This window comes from Sceloporus undulatus, chromosome 2, assembly GCF_019175285.1.
Source record: "Sceloporus undulatus isolate JIND9_A2432 ecotype Alabama chromosome 2, SceUnd_v1.1, whole genome shotgun sequence".
NCBI lineage: Eukaryota > Metazoa > Chordata > Lepidosauria > Squamata > Phrynosomatidae > Sceloporus > Sceloporus undulatus.
Window position 1 is genome coordinate 201,930,218 of NC_056523.1, and position 18,986 is coordinate 201,949,203.

Genomic DNA, 18,986 nt, shown 5'->3' on the forward strand with positions numbered 1-18,986 from the left:
GGAAGTTGATCTCCTTTTTTGTTGACAGCTGCTCGATTAGAAGTGGCCAATAATTGGAAAACAGGCTTTGTATCCCTGGAGAACTGGTGGGAACGAGTTTGGGATATTTTGAAATATAACTCAAACAACAAAATCAAAGACCCTTTCAGGAAAAATGGTCTCTTCTTATAGATTATATTAATACAAATTTTATATTCGTTTCTCCTCCATCTAGCCACTGTTCTCTATGGTCAGATTTATTTTAAATAATTTGAATTGTGTAAAACCTTAATAAGAAATTCCTTATTAATTTTAATAAGCAAGGATTTTCAATGATTTCAAATTCTTTATACCATTGTCTTATGATTGTGAGATTTTGTATGATATATTTGGAATAAATTTTAGGGGGGGAAAGAGGAAACAAGCCAACCCAATTGACTTTATCTGCAAAATAGTGAGCACATTCTTCACTATGAGCTGTTGAGTGGCTTACCTTCTCCTCTGGACCAGCTCCTAACAGATCCCTGATCACTCAAAACAGCCCTGCTAAACTGTTCTATGCATCTGCAGTGGTTTTAATCAGAAACACCATTTTGCTACTTTTGTTGCCACACCATAGGCCTTCAAGTAGTTTTTTAGCCAGTTTTAGACTGGATTCACTGAGTTTTCTGCCACTGTCACTCTAGTCTCCGTCTCATTTGTTCCATTGCTGCAGGCTCCTTAGAAAATCAGGGAGCTAGTTTAGCTGCTATCCATGAGACCCTTGGGAGCCATCATGGCATCTGCCATGATCATTTCTCCATTCCAAAAAACCAACCAAAGCTTCGATAGGATCCCCTGCCAAGGCAGCAGGTAACTCCCCAAGAGCCATCAGGAATCCATCTGGATCCATAAGCCTCCTGAGGTGGTCCATTTGAGGAGGTTGTGTCCGCAAGCCTAAACCTGACCAAGAAGTAATCTGTCCATGTCAATAGAACAAAGAAAGCTCCTCCATTCCTAGGGCTGACCAACAGGTTTTGGGGCTAACCAACAGGACTGAAGCTTAGAATAGTTAATCTATGTGTAACAACTACAGTTATGAAAAAAGAGATATCATCAATTCACAAAATTTCTTACCTTATTTTTTCTCTCTGTAATATCAAATCCTTACTTGTGTGTTTTCCTGTGGGAAAAAAAGAGATGAAAGGTGCGCTGTGACTTTCCTAGCTTTCAGCCCTTTGTACCCAATTAGGCAGGTAGTTTATAATAAGAAAATACACAACAGCTTTAGCAAAAGATTGACTAGACTGGGTAATTTCTTATGTCTTTATGATTTAAGAGGCTCTCAACCAATCAGGAAGGATTAGGTCATGTTCATGAAACAAAGCTGGAGGTGGGGTGGGCAGAGAGTATAGTAAACTACTGTTAGAGTTTCCATTAAAGCTTGGTTATAATAAATGTAAGCAACTGAGGTACAAAGTTTACTTCTTCTTGGATATAATTATCAATGCCAGTAAAAACATCAGCCTGATCACCTCAGGTATAGCATTTCTATAAAACCTGACCTACCTTCATAAGGTAGAAAGCATGTGCTTGACATCTGATCAAAGATCATCCCCCCACCCAAAAAAAGTTTCAACAACTAACAGCTACTAAAACAGCACTAAGAACAGCTACTAAGAGCAGGATTTGAACAGTATAAGGAAATGCTGTTCTCTTATTCTGTGGACACCGGGATTTTTCTCCTTCCAGTGTTCTGCACTGGTTTGCAGTCTAATTTCTCAGCCATCTGAGAGGGCAAAATACAGAAGCTTCTACGAAACAAAAATGTATAAAGTGTCTTCTAGTTATTTATGTCTGCACATGCTTGCCCTGTTCTCATAATCTGTTATTGTATTTGGGATGGTGGTTAGAGTCACACCAGTTCCCCAATCCCTATCCTTAGTATAGAAATTCTGTGCAAACAGACATCTTGAGAAAGGCAGAGTACTTACAAAAGGAAAGGGAAAGGCTTATGCATGTGCATTTTATGTGTCCATAGGTTATATTCGGAAAATAATATTTTGTCTACACAATCACTTATCACGTGAATAGGTTTGTTGATTTGGATCAAAGAGTGTACTAATGTCATACTGTACTTTTAAGTACAATTCTTTATTCTGTATTGATGATGGAATTTAGCTATACCTGATAAAGATTTGGCCAGTTGTGATTGCCATTTTAGTTTTAATGTGTAGGTTTTTTTAACATGCTATAACCACCATTTTGTATTTCCCAACTATACCATCATTTTTGATGCAGCCATTATAACAAGTATATTTTTCTTAATCTTTTATATTGTGACTTGGCATTATGATAGTAAACTTAATGTATCAGTGGTGTGATTTTTGTGGCGGTGGTTCATTTCTGCCTTGAACACAATCTTTCAAATAATGGTAATGGTTGTTTTTTCTTTTGGGAAGAAAGGTAAATATTTGATTCAAATTCACACTTCATTTCCTATAACTTCAGTTTGAAATCAGCTCACGGGTTACTATGATTCATCTTTGCCTAGAAAAGTACTTCTCCTTTTCTTTACCCCCACCCTGGGAATGTTGAGCTGACTTCCTTATTTCTCTTTTCTAAACAATCCTGGTGTTGCTGATATGGGTGAAAAGGTTGGCAGCAACAGTGGTGAGAGGGATGGAACATGTGGGTATATCTATATCCCTGTAGCACTTAATGCCAGTTATTTCTTTTACACATATAAACTGGCTGACTGACTGGTTTTTCTGTGAAGTCTCTCTGAAGCAGGTGAAACTGAACAAGTGCCAGAAAGTAGGCATTATGCCAGTTATTCAAGAATTTCATCAAAAACACTGTACAGTATTTTAAAAAGGATTGTTTTGATTCCATCTTCATTTTGTGTCTATATTTTATATGCTTTTTCTTACATTGTTCTGTTTTCTCTGTTTTGATTTCATTTGCTTTAAGTAGTTTAATAGGCCTGTCTGTCAAAATGATAACAGAGATTTGAATTTAAAACAATTGAAATATTGACTCAAGATTTACAAAATGTTTGTCATTGTGCTGCAGCAAAGAAAAGCTAATTCAGGCTGTGGAAGACGACATCCAGCAGGAAAAGCAGGCTGCAGAAAACATCATCAAAAATATGTCTGAAGAAGATCAAGTGAAATACATGGAGACAAAAGTGGCAAATGAAAAACTTATACAGGTGACCTATTTGACCTATATTGATGGTCTGAATTACATCTTGATATGACCAGCATGATTTAAGATTTGATGAAATGGAAAGGGACTCCTTCAGCAACCTAAATACAACACAGTGACATTAAATCTGGAAAAAGAAATCACCTCATCTAACCATATCTAAACAGATTTTAGTTCCATTGAAAGTGACTTCGGCCTGAAACAGACAGGTAAAAAGGGATGCCGCCAGGCTGTGTTGAGAGCATAGCGTTTAGATGTTGCACACCCCGAACAGTCAGAGGCCGCCCCAATGCCGCTCTAAACAAAAAGAACCAGCCTGAAAAAGGGTGGAAAGAAATCACTACCTTTCAGAGGCTGGTTTGAAACAGCAGCGGTGGATTGGATTGGAGCCATGCACATGTTGCTGCAGTGCTGGAGTAGCCCTGACCCACCCTTTTGGTTTGATCTGTTTTGCTCCTTTTACTCAAAAAAGACTCTTTGGATCTTTTAATAGATATATCACTGCAAATCTTCATTTTATACAAAGTATAGTGTGCCCGCGCTATAAGCAGGTGCACTATACACAGCTTCCAGCTTATGCGGAAACCACGCAACAATTAATGTGCACCTGTGGCATGTGCCCTGCCCCAAGCCACAAGCACGTGCCCCAATGTTTGCAATGGGATGCGAGCATACACAGATTTCCCCTTATAAGTCTAGAATTTTTAGTCAAAAAATTGATCCCCAAAAACTGAGTCGACCTATACAAGGGTCAAGTTAGGTATTGTACTTTAAGTCTTATTTTTAAAAAAGGAATCATGCCCTGGTGAAAGGCAAGAATATAATGTGTCCTGGAAGCACTGACTACCCCTCCTCTAGTTTCTCATCCATACAGCCTTTGGCGTAAGCACAGTTAGGCCTGCTGGAATTCTGTATGTTCTTTGGCACCGTTTTCCTTTGCTTCAACCTTTAGATCTTTTGTTACATGCCCCTAAATTTTACCCTCTACTTATCCATGAGTCATAGCAAAACCCACGATTTTGACTCCCCAAACCTGACCTTACTTTATACATGAGGTCGATTTATAGTCGAATATATACGATAATTACAAACCATGTGGGCTTTTGAAACAGGAGCAGTATTGCACTTAATCGGTTTTGTTTTGTTTTTGCGTGTGATAGCCCCAATTAATATTGCATACCAATGTTACTTATTTTGTAGGAATTATCTGCTTTACAGCAAGAGATGGATGCTTTGGATATCAAAGAACAAGCTTTAGATGCAGTATGTATGGCAGTAAATTCTTATGTTCTCAATTTGAATATAAAATGTGTGAAAATGGAGAGAGTGTTGGAATCTGATGATGGGTAAAAGGCTGACTTGAATATTTTTGCTCTACATTTTTTAAATATGGCTAAAATCCCATGTTATCATCATTTTATTTTATTTTGCTGGACAATGAGTATCAATTAATGACTGCCATTATTAACCAAGATGAGTAGTTGGGTAAGTGTGGCAGCAAATCACATCACCAGATTTCAACAGCAAGCTAATAAAAACTGAAATTATTAAAAGGGAGCAGTGTGCTTTGACACCTTATATCAGCAACAGTGTGGAGTGTAGCCTGTAGTAGGTTGAGAGGAGGGTCACAAGTAGCCCCAAACTCCATCAAATCCACTCCTGCTAAAATAGTAAGTAGATAATTAATACATTGCAATAATTCATGGTTGTTCCATACTTTGGCTCAGTCATTAATTGGAATGGAGACTACAGTCAAGAAACAGCAAGAAAACTTATGAGCATATTTTCTAGAGGTTTGCTGTGGTCGAAACAGATTCTTTTTTCTTAATGATGCTAAAAAACTCTTTGGAATAAACAAAGTTTTGGATAGGCTGTAGAACCCCTGTCTACACTTTTCCACATCCTCAGAGTAAATTACAGAATATGTAGACATTTAAAAGCTTTAATAGCTTGTAATTTATCTCACTTCTCCCTTTCATACATGAAAAGGGAAGTTATTTTGATATTTGGTTTATTATTGTTTAGTTTTAATGCATGATCATTTGTAGTTGTTACAATCCCAATTAGTTTAACCAAGGATGAAGAATCTCAGATCCATGAATCAGATATGGCCCACATGACCTTCCCAAATAGAGCTGCCATTTGTTGGTTATTGGCGGGACAATCCTGGATTGGAGGGTCTAAAAAATGTCCTGTCCCAGCTGGGCATTTTTGACCCTCCAGTCCCAGGCCTTGCTCCAGTTCACATTTTGTCAGTCTCCAGTCTGCTGGAGAAAATGTGGCTGGAAAAAGGCAGAAAGTCTCCTCCTTCAAGATGGACTCTCGGGTTCATGGTCCTCCGCTTGCCTCCTTCTCAGAAAACCCAGCGTGGCCGACTAGGCCTCCCCAGGGCTGGAGGTGGCAGCGCTGCACTCAGGGGCCCAGCCTGTTCTTTTTCTCTCTATTACCCCTGTGGCGCAACCATGCTTGGAGAATAGATTTCTATTGTAATAACTGAGATATTCTGTCTCTCTCACATACACACCCCAGCTAGCTCAGCATAGCAGGATATATATCTAGGTAAACTATAGTTAATCCTACCCACTGCTAACCTCTGCATAGGTAGAGAATATTCATGCACATGTGAATAAATTAGTATCTCTTAATGTTTGAGGATGGATAAGTACATATATAAGAAAAGATTTGTGAAGGGACCCTACCTATTTTAGCTTTGACCTCTGCTTCCATTTTGCTGTGGTTCCTCATATTTTTTGCACCTTCCTCCCACTGCAGACACTTGTTCCTTTTCCCAAAAGTTAGCCACAAATAGGGACCCAAAAAGGTTCAGTTTGGATAACTAATGAAACATTTTGTACATATAAAATGTTCATTATCCACTTCTTGTCTCTTCAGGAAATAGCCCATTCCCAGGTTAAACAAGAAGCTCTACAACTGTATGAAAAGCTTCGTGGTCTCGAGGAACATCGGAATCAAATGATTTTAGAAGAAAAAAATATGGGCTCTCCCCAAGAAGAGAGAGAGAGATTGCTAAAACAGGTAGGAGAACAAGCTGATATTAGTGAAGTGGAGCTTTCCCCTATGCAATTATTAAAGGATGATTTGAAAAAACTGAAAATAGAGATCTTCAAGGCCCCTTCCCACTTTATGATTCTGAGTTACACTAGATCTGTGCTTTGTCATGGCAAAGTGAAAAGGGCAGTTGCTGATGTAGGGACAGTTATTTCTTCCCTTCACCCTCTCAGAGAAGTAGAATTCAAAGATATAGCTGTGTTAGTCTGTAGAATCAATATGCAAAGAGATCTTGTAGCACCTTTGAGACTAAGTGGAAAAAAAGAAGAAGTTGGCAGCATGAGGAAGTAGACTTACATCTACGAAAGCTCATGCTGCCAACTTCTTTCTTTCAGTTCGTCTCAAAAGTACCTCTCATTGATATCAGTGCATAGAAGTCACTCTAGATGAGCTGAATGACTAAATGCAAGATTATTTCAAAATATGTATGAAGAGGGAGATGATTTCTTATTGCTAAATCTTCATTGCTAACCTTAAAATGGTCCACCCCAGTTGGCTTATGGATCCAGTCTGATTCCTGCTGGCTCTTGGGGAGGTTTTTACTAATTTGGCAGGTGGTTCTTGACTGATCTCTAGGGTGGGGAAATGGCCAAGGTGGTTTATAGTCCCAAGAGAGGAAAATCCAGGCCACTCTACACCTTGCTGCAAACAACTTGCCTGGCACTTTGCAGATAAAATTGCTTGAATATTTGACTTGGGTACTATAACTGATACAGACCAGGGCATGTAACTTTGGCCCGTGTTTGTCCATTGATAATGCATACTTTTCAATTTGAGCAATGTGGACAGGATTACTGAAGAGATGAGAGCCACTACATGTGTGTTAGATCCTTGCCCTTCCTGGCTTAACAGAGCCAGAGAAGGACTGGCTGAGTAGGTACAGGGAGAAGTCAGTGCCTCATTAAAAAAAAGAAGAAGAAGCCAGAGTTCCAGCTTGTTTGATAAGGGCTGTTATAAGACCATTACTAAATAAGCCCTCCCTGGATTCCATCACTTGGGGTAATTATCATCCAGTCTCTAACATTCTATTTTTAGGCAAGGTTCTGGAGCATGTGGTGGCCTTCCAACTCCAGGGATTTCTGAATGAGACAGATTATTTAGCTGTTTCATTCTGGTTTGAGGCCCAGATATGGGACACAGAAAACTTTGGTTGCCTTGCTAGATGACCTACATCAAGAACTAGATGTGTGTGTGTGTCTCCATATTTGTTCTGCTGGACCTCTCTGCAGTTTTTGATACCATCAGCCTTGGTATCCTTCTGGGCTACGTTGCTGGGATGGCACTCGGGGGCACTGTTTTACAATGATTTTGTTCCTTCTTGAAGGCACCAACCCAGAAGATGGTGCCGGGGGACTCCTGTTCAACTTCTTGGCCATTGGGCAGTGGGGTCCCTCAGGGTTCAGTTCTGTTCCACATGCTATTTAACGTACACATGAAACTGCTCATAGAGGTTGTCTGGATGACACCCAACTCTATTAATAAGTTCCACCACAATCCACAGAAGCTATTTCTGTCATAAACTGCTGCCTATCATCAGTAATGGATTGGATGGGGGTAAACAAATTGAAATTTAATCCCAACAAGATGGGGGTGCTTCTTATCAGCTGAAAGGCACTACAGGGAGTAGAGATTTGGCCTGTGCTGGAGGGGCTTACTCTCCCTCTAAAGACACAGGTTCACAGCCTGGGTATAAGGTCGGCCCTCCACATTCACAGTTGTTAGGGGCACAGAACCCCCACAAAAGTGGGGGGGAAAACAGTGCCTGGGGCTTAATGCAGATCAAAATGACCCACCATTTGCATGGCAAACTGTGACAGATCAGACAGCTCTTTGAACCCCTTTCCATACTTTGCCATTGCCACTACTGAGAAGACCCCCATAGATGCATCTGACATGGAAATGGGGTGCCTGGCTGCAACCACATAGTCAAGTACCCATTTCCACAACAGATGCAGTGACAGGGGCCTCCTTACTAGCAATAAAGGGTGTGTGGCAATAGCAGCTCCATGGCATGGGGACAGGTGGGCGTGTAAATACCCACCCAGCTCCATGCTAGCCCTTTGTCAAAACTGATTCTGCTTCACTTCCAAGATCAGATGGGAGTTGAAGCCTTTAGGATACTATAGTAATAATATTAATCATAGTATGAAAGTGGCACTGATCTACTCTATTTCTAGTGAAATCTCTGTTCTTCGTTTCATTACCTTATGACCTTGTATCCACACAGGGGATACAGTCCCAACACAAAACCACAGATAATAATAAACTCTGTTGATATAAATAAACGGCTTCTGGCAGAAGTTGACAATACAGTTGCACTGGAGGACTTAGAGATTCTAGAGTACACCTCTCTAAGCATTTCTAGGTCCTCCAGGTTGATTATGGTCAACTGTTGCCAAAAGCGTAGCATAGAATTGTACTGCTGGTTAGAAAATGCTTACAGAGAACATATTTTTTTTCAGCTGCAGGGATGTGAAACTGGTACTGTTCCCGTGGATACGGGGGTTGCAGTGAAATGATACAGTATATAGAATTTTGCAAAGGCCAGAACTCTTTAGTTTATTGTAACTTAATTGCTTTTTTTTAAGGTGAAAGAAGACAATCAAGAAATAGCAAGCATGGAGAGACAGTAAGTGTTTTCCTCTGTTCTCTTTGATGCTGCCCAAGTGCTGTGTGGATTAATGCAATTTTACAAACTATTTCTGAAAAACTGATGATGTACCGTATTTTCCGGTGTATAAGACGACTGGGTGTATAAGACGACCCCCAACTTTTCCAATTAAAATATAGAGTTTGTGATATACTCACCGTATAAGGCTACCCCTCTTCCAACGCACACCAAATAAAAATTAAAAAAACATCAGATTTGATTTCAATATGGTAGTAATTTTAATTCAAATGGTTATGACATGCAGGTGCTTAGCAGGAAAACTGTCACTTAGCCAGCACTGAGCCAGGGCAGTCAAAGCACTCTCAAAGTGCATTATTTCTTTAGTGTGTTTTGAACCATAGTCCAACACTCAAGCCACTGCACCAGCCTAACCTACCTGACAGGAATGCTGAGAGGATAAAATACTGTGGAACCGTTGAGTCCCTGAAGCAAAAGGAATTGTGCAAAGTGTATCTTTGGTTTTTTTAAAATTAATTTTTAATTAATATTATGTCCAGTTCTGGGCACCAAAATTCAAAAAGGACATTGAGAAACTGGAGCCATGTGTCCAAAGAAGGGTGACTAAAATGGTGAAGGGTCTGGAAACCATGAAGCCCTTTGAGGAAAGACTTAGGGAGCTGGGTATGTTTAGCCTGGAGAAGAGAAGGTTAAGAGGTGATATGAAAACCCTGTTTAACTATTTGAAGGGATATCATATTGAGGAGGGAGCAAGCTTGTTTGCTGCTGCTCCAGAGGCTAGGACCCAGAACAATGGATGCAAGCTCCAGGAAAAGAGATCCCACCTCAACATTAGGAGGAACTAAGGGACAGTAAGTGCTGTTGCACAGTGGAACACACTCCCTCAAAGTGTAGTGGAGTCAACTTCCTTGGAAGGCTTTAAAGCAGAGGCTGGATGGCCATCTGTTGGGGATGTTTTGATTGAGAGTTCCTGCATGGCAGAATGGGGTTGGACTGGATGGCCCTTGGGGTCTCTTTTAACTCTATGATTCTAAACCTTAAAAGACATGTACTGAAGAACTCAAGAGGTTATCTTTTGCCCTATGCAGTGGTCCTCAGACTGTGCCCTTGAAGAGATGTTGGACCTCATCTCCCAGAATCCTCTGCCATGTTGGCCAATAACCTGGGATTCTGGGAGCTGAAGTCCAAAATCCCCTTAAAAAGCAGAGTTTGGGGAGCATTGTGACCTATAGCAATATTTCCCAAACTTTGGGCTCTAAATATTTTGGGCTTCCTCTCCCTGAATTCCTGACTGTTTGCTAGTTAGCTGGGGCCTCTGGGAGCTGAAGTCCCAAGCCCTTGGAGGACCAAAGTTTGGGAAGCACTGCCTTAGAGCCTTAACCCCTTAAAAATGTTTCAATCCTCTTAAAAAGCAGAGTTTGCTCTTGAACAGCACAGTTTGGGGACCACTGATATTATAGTACTGTTCCCTTTAAGAGATTTTGGACTCCAGCTCCCAGAAGCCTCAGCCATGTTGGCCAATAGCCTGGGCTTCTGGGAGCTGAAGTCCAAAGTCCCTTAAAAGAGCCTCCATTCACCTCTCTCTCCCAATCCCTCTCTGAGAACATTCCCAGCAAACTCCTTCAGGAGTCCCATCTGAAGGAGGACCTGAGGGGAACGGAGGAGACAAAGAGCCGAGGCTCACTGTGGAAAGGAAGAGGGGAGAGAAGGAGGGAGGGAGGCGCCTGGTAGGTCTACCACCATTCTGAGCTGATACTCTTGATTTTTTCACAGGCACCTACCTAAGTAGCTAGCCCCCTCCTCCCCACCCAGCCCAGGCAGCCTCCTCCTCTGCCGTGCTATTTGCGGTGCGCAAGGCTTCTTGGGAATTGTAGTCCAGCGCTTCCCTTTTTCTCTGAAGAAGATGAGGCAGAGTGGGGATGGCGCCGCCGCCGGCTTCTGCAATTTTGCCTGACTCTCGGCCAAAGGGAAAGGGGTGGGTTTTGTGGAATAATGTGCTCTACTCTTGGCAGCAAGAAAATAAAAGCCCAAGATTATCTGTATCTGGTGCATTAGACGACCCCTGACTTTTGAGATGATTTTCCAAGGTTCAAAAGTCGCCTTATACGCAGGAAAATACGGTACTTTAATCAGCTTGTGTAACACATCTAATACAGTGCACCCGTTCCATACGCAGGTGCACCATATGCAGCTTCTGGTTTACGCAATTCAGTGAATGGCATGTGTGCCATGGTGCGCACGTGCCGCACCACCATAACCATGAGCCCCATTCTATTGAATGGGGCTCGAGCTTACGCAGAATTTGCCTTACGTGGGAGAATCCGGAATGGATCCTCCGCATAAGGAAAGGCTCCACTGTAGATTGCCTCCTAAAACATTCCAGCTTATTATATGTGTAAATACAATTAGAATTGGGTATCTGATGACTTGAACTATTACTGAATGTAATGTAAACTCCAAAGATTATCATTGACTGCTCAAGTTCTTCCATGTTTGACTGTCACTTGGCTATTTGTTTCACTACAGTGGATGATAAGTTAGAGGTGATAATAGGTCATTGGATGGGTCTTTGTAAATGAGTTTCTTTCTGATTTCAGTAGTTCAGGGGAATAAAAAAAGAAATATCTTTGCATGTATAACAGAGTACATATCATTTGTACATGTCATCTAGATTACTTTTTAAAATATGTTACTTATTTGGCTCTCTTATGTAGAAGTATAATTAAAGGAAACATCCAGTCATCTTAACAACCAGCAGGGGGACCCGTTCGTTAACATAAGCAAAACTAAGGTTACTCTCCACCACAAAAATGTAGCATATGTAATTACAACTATGTAAAATCAGTTTTATAATACTGATGAACTAATATATGTAAACTTTAGTGTTGCATTAATTAAATCATGTATCTATTTCACATGCTTGTTTTATTATTTTATAGAAAAACTGCTAAAACTATATAATGTAAGTTTTGTTCATCCACTTTTTGCATTCTTTTAGGCTGACAGAGATAAAAGAAAAGATTGATCAACTTAATGAAGGAATACGTCAGGTTGACATGGATTTGGAAGAGCAGCAAGGTAGAATAGAGATACTGTACTTTTGAAGCTTGATTTCTCACCCTTCTGTAATTGCCCCTCCCTGAACTGGCTCTGATTCAGAAGTAGATTGTAATATTTTAAAAATTATTTTAGCATCTATTATGCTGGCTATTTGCCATAATAAATGGATTGATTGATTGATTGATTGATTGATTAGCATCTATGCACTGAGGCTAGAGATCAAGATGTGTTAACTTTTTTTAAAAAGTATCTTATGTTGCCAGAGTATTCTTTTCTTATCTTGGGGACCTAAAGAAGGGTGAAAAAATAATGAAGATAAAATGATAGATGTCTCTCTTAGACAGTGTGCACTTTGTACCAAAATAGGCAGTTCTTCACCAAGGCTGGCCTTGTAGAAGTTCAAATTCTGTGATCAAAATAATTACTAATTGAAAAATAAATATATATTTAATATAAACATATATTATGTATATATTTAATATAAATATACAGTGCACCCATACCATACGTGGGCACACTATAGTGGCTTTCAGCTTACGCTGAAGCTACACAGCAATAAGCTGAATGGTGCGCACCCGTGGCGTGCGCGCACTGCCGTACACCCAAGCCCCATTATATGCAATGGGGCTCGAGCATAGGCAGTTTTCGCCTTCTGCCAGGGGGCCCAGAACAGATCCCTCTCATAAGGCAAGGGTCCACTGTATATTATTTCTGAGATCTAAATGGTCACTGACTTGGAAATATGTATGGAGGAAGACTCCAGTACAATGATTCCCGAAGTGGGTGGTACCCCTACCCATGAAGGGCAGTGGAAAAATCCAGGGTGGTGGTGAGGAAAAAGGGGTTGGTGGGGGGGGGGCTTCAGTCAGAGTATCCATACACAAGAAAGGCAAGGCGAACCAGTGGCCTTTAGGACCTGGAGGAGATGGGGAGTTAGAACATGTGGCAACGGAGGAGAAATGGTGCCAAAAAGGAGCTTTCACATTTGGGATGTTGATTAAGCTTTGTGAATTTTGGCTGGCAGATTGGAGCTGCACTGTTGCTCCTGCTTTCTTTCATTGGACAAACCAAGAAAAGAGATAGCAGAAGAAACAATGCTTCTCTGTTGGAGGAGGTGACAATTGAAACTGTATGGGGAAGACACATCTCTGAGGAAGGATGGGAGGAGTATCTGGGGTTGATTGTTCAAAAGAATAATTTGTCTCTCTCAGGTTGAGATGGATTCTTCACCAAGAAGGAAAATGGAAAACCAGCTGGGCTCCTCTCAGCCCTGTCAAATAAGTCCTTCCTCAATGGGGAGACATTTCTCCCTTTGCACCTGGTCACCTTGGGAGCAGCAACCGAGCAGGCCATCAAGCAGTGACTAAGAAGACTCTTGCTCACCAGGACAGGCAAGAGGCTTCTCAGTAGCTATTCAGCCAGTTGCTCGTTTGCTGCTTCCAAGGTGACCGGTTGCCTGGCCGCTGCTCAAACAGCTGCTCAGGTGCTGCTCCTTTCACACCTTGTCACCATGCGAGCAGCAACCAAGCAGCCAGCCAGCAAATGAGAGGGAGGAGAAGGCCTGGGCCACTACTGCTGCTGTATTCACACATGAGAAGCTGAGGGGGCATATGCGGTGGCAGGCTGAATGCAGCTGAGGTAAAAGCCACTGGCTGCTGCACAAACAATAGACATAATATGAAGAAATAGGTGTTGGGGGATGCAAGGGTTGCCATACAAAAGGAAAGGGGCTGGTAGTCTGAAAATATTTGGGGACTACTGCTCTAGTAGAACATTGTTTGCCTAGACAAGGTTAGCCTCTTGCTGGGATTACATTTAGCACAAAGAAAAATGGTTTACAACTGATGGTTTAGAGATGGAATGGGGGTCCGTTCTAGTCCCACTCGGTGGGTCAGCTCCAAGACTAACCTGGTGGGTTGGATGACATCAGGGAAGAGGCTTCACTCCCTCTAATGCCATCTGGTTCCATCATTTGATGCCCATTTCCACTGAACAGAGAAACATAGAATTCCATTTGTTTCATTTATTACGGCAAATAGCCAGCATAGTAAAAAAATTAATACCTATATTACAAGAGAGTCAACTAGATATAACATACACATTTTAAAACCATTTGGCTAAAGATGTTTTTCAACCCGGTAGGATTATCTCCATTAGTATTAACTGATTTTTGTCAATCAAAATAGAAGAAATCTATAATTACAAAATTATCAGCTATAGGTTTATTGTTAACTTATATCCTAATGTTAGGATACAATAAAGCAAAGACTGTCATTTCCCAGCGTATTAAATACATTGATTTTCAAATTCATAAAAGTCAGGCAGCTTCATATCTTATATTTAAAGACAACAGAAGATGATTTATGCTTGCCAATTACTTTGAAAACTTGAATATTCCTAAACTAAGAAGAGCTTTTATGCTAATCAGACTGAATATTCTCCCTTCTGCTGTATTTGATGGCATTTATAAAAAGATCTCATACTTGAAACGGATTTGCCCTTGTGGTAGATGGAGAGTCAGTTTGTCATGTCCTACTTTATTACTCTTTTTATAAAGATATCAGAGCCTCACTTATTACCCCTCTTATTCAAAGATTCCCAGGTAGACAAGACAAATTCTATGTAGAATAACTTCTCTCAGATCTAAATGAGCAGATAACTGCCCAAGTTGCTAGATTCTGTGCAGCTTCTATCTATTGTCATAGAGATGTAGTAAAATAATGTTGTTAATATTTGGTTATTTGTTTCCCCACAATTTCCTCTTTTAAAGGATGAAGTGGTTTTAAAATGTGTATATTATACCCAGTCGACTGTCTTGTAATATGTATATTTGTTTTTTTAATATGCTGGCAATTTGCCGTAATAAATGAAATGAATGCACATAGAATTCCATGCCACTCTGCACTAAGAAAGTCAGGTTCAGTTCTTCTTGCTGTCTCATTAGATGTGGACAACCATGTAAAGAAAATCTCCTGCTGCTTCTGATCACTTATCACAGATAACAGGCATTTCCTGCTGCCCATCGCTCTATTGAGGGTAAGAATTTGGTGAAGTGGAATCTTGCTGTTATCTCCAGTAAGTGCTCAGAAGAAGAAAAAAAAGATGTGATTCCCCATTCTCCACTTTATTTTCTAGTTGTAAAAGGTACTCAGAATATGAGAAAATCTCCCCTGCCCTAGGAAATGGTACAGTACTTCAGTTTTAGAGAGTCAAAGAGTGTAACTGCACTGCAGAAATAAAGCAGTTTGACACTGCTTTAACTGCCTTAATTCTATCCTCTGGAATCCTAGGATTTACAGTTGGGTGAGTTACCAGACCTCTCTATCTCACCAAACTACAAGTCCCAGGATTAAACTGACAGTGAAAGTGGTGTCAAACTTTTTTATTTCTGCATTGTGGAACAGTTAAAGGAGCCATACCTGGACTCTCCACAGTCCAGGTCAAGATTGCACATCAGCCTAACCACAAGTGTGATGTATCTGTCCTTTGGCGTAGAATCTACACATGGGTATGATAAGATGTTTTCACTGAATATCCAAAGGAAGTGTTGCCTAGGCTTATTTTCATAAGGAACACAAATTGTGTTTTTCTTTCCGAAATCACTACATTCTGAAATCACTACTGTAACAGTTCTGTCTTTTCTGCTTTTATCTGTTTTTCTTTTCACCTTGCACATGTATTTTTTTCTGTCATTTGGATGACTATAGATGATAAGATATTGCTTGTTTTGTTGTTTACAGCATAGCAACAAAAGCTTAGCAGCTTTCACATTAGTCTGTTCTGTTTCTTACAATGACAGTGTTAATTTCTGTTATTTGGTAGCAATGAAATGAAGAGATAAGTACTTCTCTCTTCTCAAGTAGTTTTGGCTGATACTCCTGATAGTTCTCCTCTATGGAAGCAGTGACTATTTTCAGAAATCACTTCTCCAAAATCATTTGCAGTTTGGTTGTTTCTATTCCACCAAGTGTGTGTATTGTTTTCAGAATTTTCCTAGCTTCCTTACAACAGATTTTTTTTTTGATAATCATAGTTTTTACCTAATAATGCAGAATAATAAGCAAGCTGGTAAAAGTACACATTTCTATGAATTCTTTGGTTCATATGAGTACTTCAGTAACCACACATCCACTAAATATTTTATAGACTATTAAGGGAAACTTCAGAATGTTATGAGCTTTGTTTGTTTGTCAGAAGTACAACTAATACCACATGCACAGTAGGGCCTTACGTTAATATTTCTCAAACAGCAATGCCTCATAAGGCATAGCAAACTGTTCTTTAAACTGAAAAGAGTTTCATAAACAAATTTTCATATGACACAAGACAAAAGGGCCCAAATACTCTGAAAACACCAAACTCCATCTCATCCTGGAAACTAAATGAGGTAAGCCCTGGTTAGTACTTAGATGGTAAACCACCAATGAATACCAGGTGCTGTGGGCTATTTTTCAGAGATAGGTAACGGCAAACAGCCTCCTGGTATATCTTGCCTAAGAAAACGTTATGAAATCTATGGGGTTGCCATAAGTCCACAAGAAATTTGAAGGCACATACGCAAGGGACAGGAGCCTGCTTTTCCTTTCTTTCTTGCAATATCTGTGTATTTTGTATCTGTATTTAACAGATACAACTCACTGTCACAAGATGTGCTAGTCAGGCCTTTTTAAAAAAGGATTAAACAAATCAGTGGAGGATAGGTCTATCAAGAGCTGTTAGCTATGTTTCTTAAATAGCGCCTCCATGTTTAAAGGCAGTATGTATGTATGTATGTATTTATTATCTCACCCTTCTTTCAGCATGGGCAATTTCTAAAAACTAAATGCAAGAGAGAAGAACACAATTATGTTGTTTATTTTCATTCCTTTCTTAAGATTTCCCAGTGCAGAATTTTGAAAATCTATTTTCTTGTGCTACCCAGAAACCACTGGCCATTATAGCTTTGGGAGCTATAGTCCAGAAAGTAACTTTTCCAGGCTCTGTCTTAGAGCTTCTGGCAGGCCTCTGTTGAAAATGGGATAGTAGATTAGATCAGGGCAGACACAAGAGCTATGATGGCCTCTGGGAAAGTACAGTATGGTACCCCCCCCCTTCCCTTTCCACAAAGAGAAGTCAGCTAGCAACCCACAAAGAAAAGTCCAATACTGGTGATGGAGAAGCAGACTCAGGCCCTAGTCAGATAGTGAAAATAATCCAGGATGAATCCAGGTTGAATCTGTTGTTGTTCACATGCATACCGAATGCATCCGATTCAGTTTCCCCCCCAAAAAACCCCACTTAACTTAGATAATTGGAACTGGAGTTTTTTCTGAGTTTTTTTCAAAAGATTTGCATTGTCAGTAGTGTGAATAATTATGTAAATAGACCTGGGATTGAACCCTACATGCCCGGCTACGTCTTTCTCCTCTGATGTGGGGAGAGGAGGACTCTCCCTCTATCATTTCCCCCCTCCCTCGATCATCTCTTGGCAGTCGGTAGCTCCAAGGAGCAGTGGGAGACATTGCTGCTGCTGCCTCAAGACACTCAGCTGGGGACAGTTTCTCGCAGGGGTTGCTGACACCCTTGTTGGGAGGAGCACAGGGCTGGTGAGCATGTCTGAGTAACAGAACACAGAGAGTTGCGAAGAGATGCGGTTAAAAAAAAGTGTAAATAACAAATCTGGAATGCATGAGTTCACTTATTTGCATTATCCTGCTTAAAAATATGTCCCAATGACCTCTGACTTAAAGGATATAGGGCTGACTGCATAGCATAGAGAGCCCTGTTCTCCAACACCTCATGGCTGCTGCTGCCCCAGAATCTGCTGATTGAAGTGGCTTCTTTGCTTTAGCCAGTGCTAGGACCAGTCTGGTTCAGTAGAGTTTTTGCCTTTTTAATGCACACAGGCCACCTATTTAAATCAGAGATCTTGGGACTGGTTTTAAATCCTGGGGGGAGGGCTATTTTGGCGGGCAGATCATCATTAATTTTGACTGCTTGCTGGTATGTTTTTACAATGAAAGCTCAATATGCTGCATTAAAACAACCCGCAGCAACAGCAGCATCCAAATGAAGTTGATAACAACCTTAGTACTATCAAAGCAATAGCAAAATTATGACCATTCTCATTGAAAATTCCTGAGGAGGCTAAGGGCCTGTACAGACAGGCCAAAATAAAGCTGCTTCGGGTCACTTTGGAGGTACGCTGTTTAAATGACACACACATCTTAAAAGGCCAGAAGCTGCGCCAAAGCTGTGCTCCAATTCTTAGGACTAGAGCGTGGCTTTGGTGTGGCTTCTGGCCTTTTAGGACGCATGATGGGAATGCACTCTGCTTGGGGCTACTCTTGTGCCAGGTTTGGAAACTTCAGTTGGTGCAAAATATGGCTGCCAGACTGATCATGGGAACTTCTAGGAATGACCATATAACACCGGTCTTGAAGTCCCTGCACTGGCTGCCTATTAGTTTCCAGGCAAAGTACAAGGTGTTTGTGATTACCTTTAAAGCCCTACATGGCTTGGGCCCAGAGTACTTGAGGGAACGCCTTCTTCCCTATGTCCGCCCCACACACTAAGGTCCTCTGGAAGAAATCTACTACAGCCAAAAAAATCTAGGCTAACATCTGTTGCCCAGAGGGCCTTTTCTACTACTACTCCAAAACTATGCAATGACCTGCCAGAGGAGATCCGTCACATTCCCACTCTGACAGCTTTTAAGAAAGCACTCAAGACGGATCTCTTCCGGCAGGCCTTTCCAACTTAGTTACCCTCCCCAGATATAGAGATATTTGTACCCTCACCTGTCTATTCTTCCCCGCCTATGTTTCTGCCTATTTTTGGTTGTTTAATGTTTTTAATTGTTTTTATACTGTTACTGTTTAATTCTGTTTTAGTACTGGGAATGGGGAGGGATAGGTCTAGGGTTTGATTTTTTAACTCTATTGTAATCTGATGTATTTTATTGTTGTAACCCTCACGGATTCTTCATGATTGGGCGGGCTAGAAATAAATCATTATTATTATTATTATTATTATTATTATTATTATTATTATTATTATTATTATTATTATTATTAAGCAT

At 40.6% G+C, this 18,986-nt stretch overlaps 2 protein-coding genes across 4 annotated transcripts in view; one reads left to right on the plus strand and one right to left on the minus strand.

Moving 5' to 3' along the window:
- LRRC19 (leucine rich repeat containing 19) overlaps positions 1–1,233 on the minus strand; it is a 23,829-nt gene extending 22,596 nt beyond the window's left edge. The window contains exon 1 of the mRNA XM_042449848.1: positions 1,096–1,233. The gene's annotated coding sequence lies outside the window, so the exon portion shown is untranslated. The remainder of the gene's footprint in view (positions 1–1,095) is intronic.
- IFT74 (intraflagellar transport 74) overlaps positions 1–18,986 on the plus strand; it is an 80,995-nt gene that overhangs the window by 37,008 nt on the left and 25,001 nt on the right. For all 3 annotated transcript variants that reach the window (XM_042449844.1, XM_042449846.1, XM_042449845.1), the window contains 5 exons: positions 3,034–3,172; positions 4,369–4,431; positions 6,061–6,204; positions 8,826–8,866; positions 11,865–11,944. In XM_042449844.1, coding sequence (XP_042305778.1) covers positions 3,034–3,172; positions 4,369–4,431; positions 6,061–6,204; positions 8,826–8,866; positions 11,865–11,944 — 467 coding nt within the window. The remainder of the gene's footprint in view (positions 1–3,033; positions 3,173–4,368; positions 4,432–6,060; positions 6,205–8,825; positions 8,867–11,864; positions 11,945–18,986) is intronic.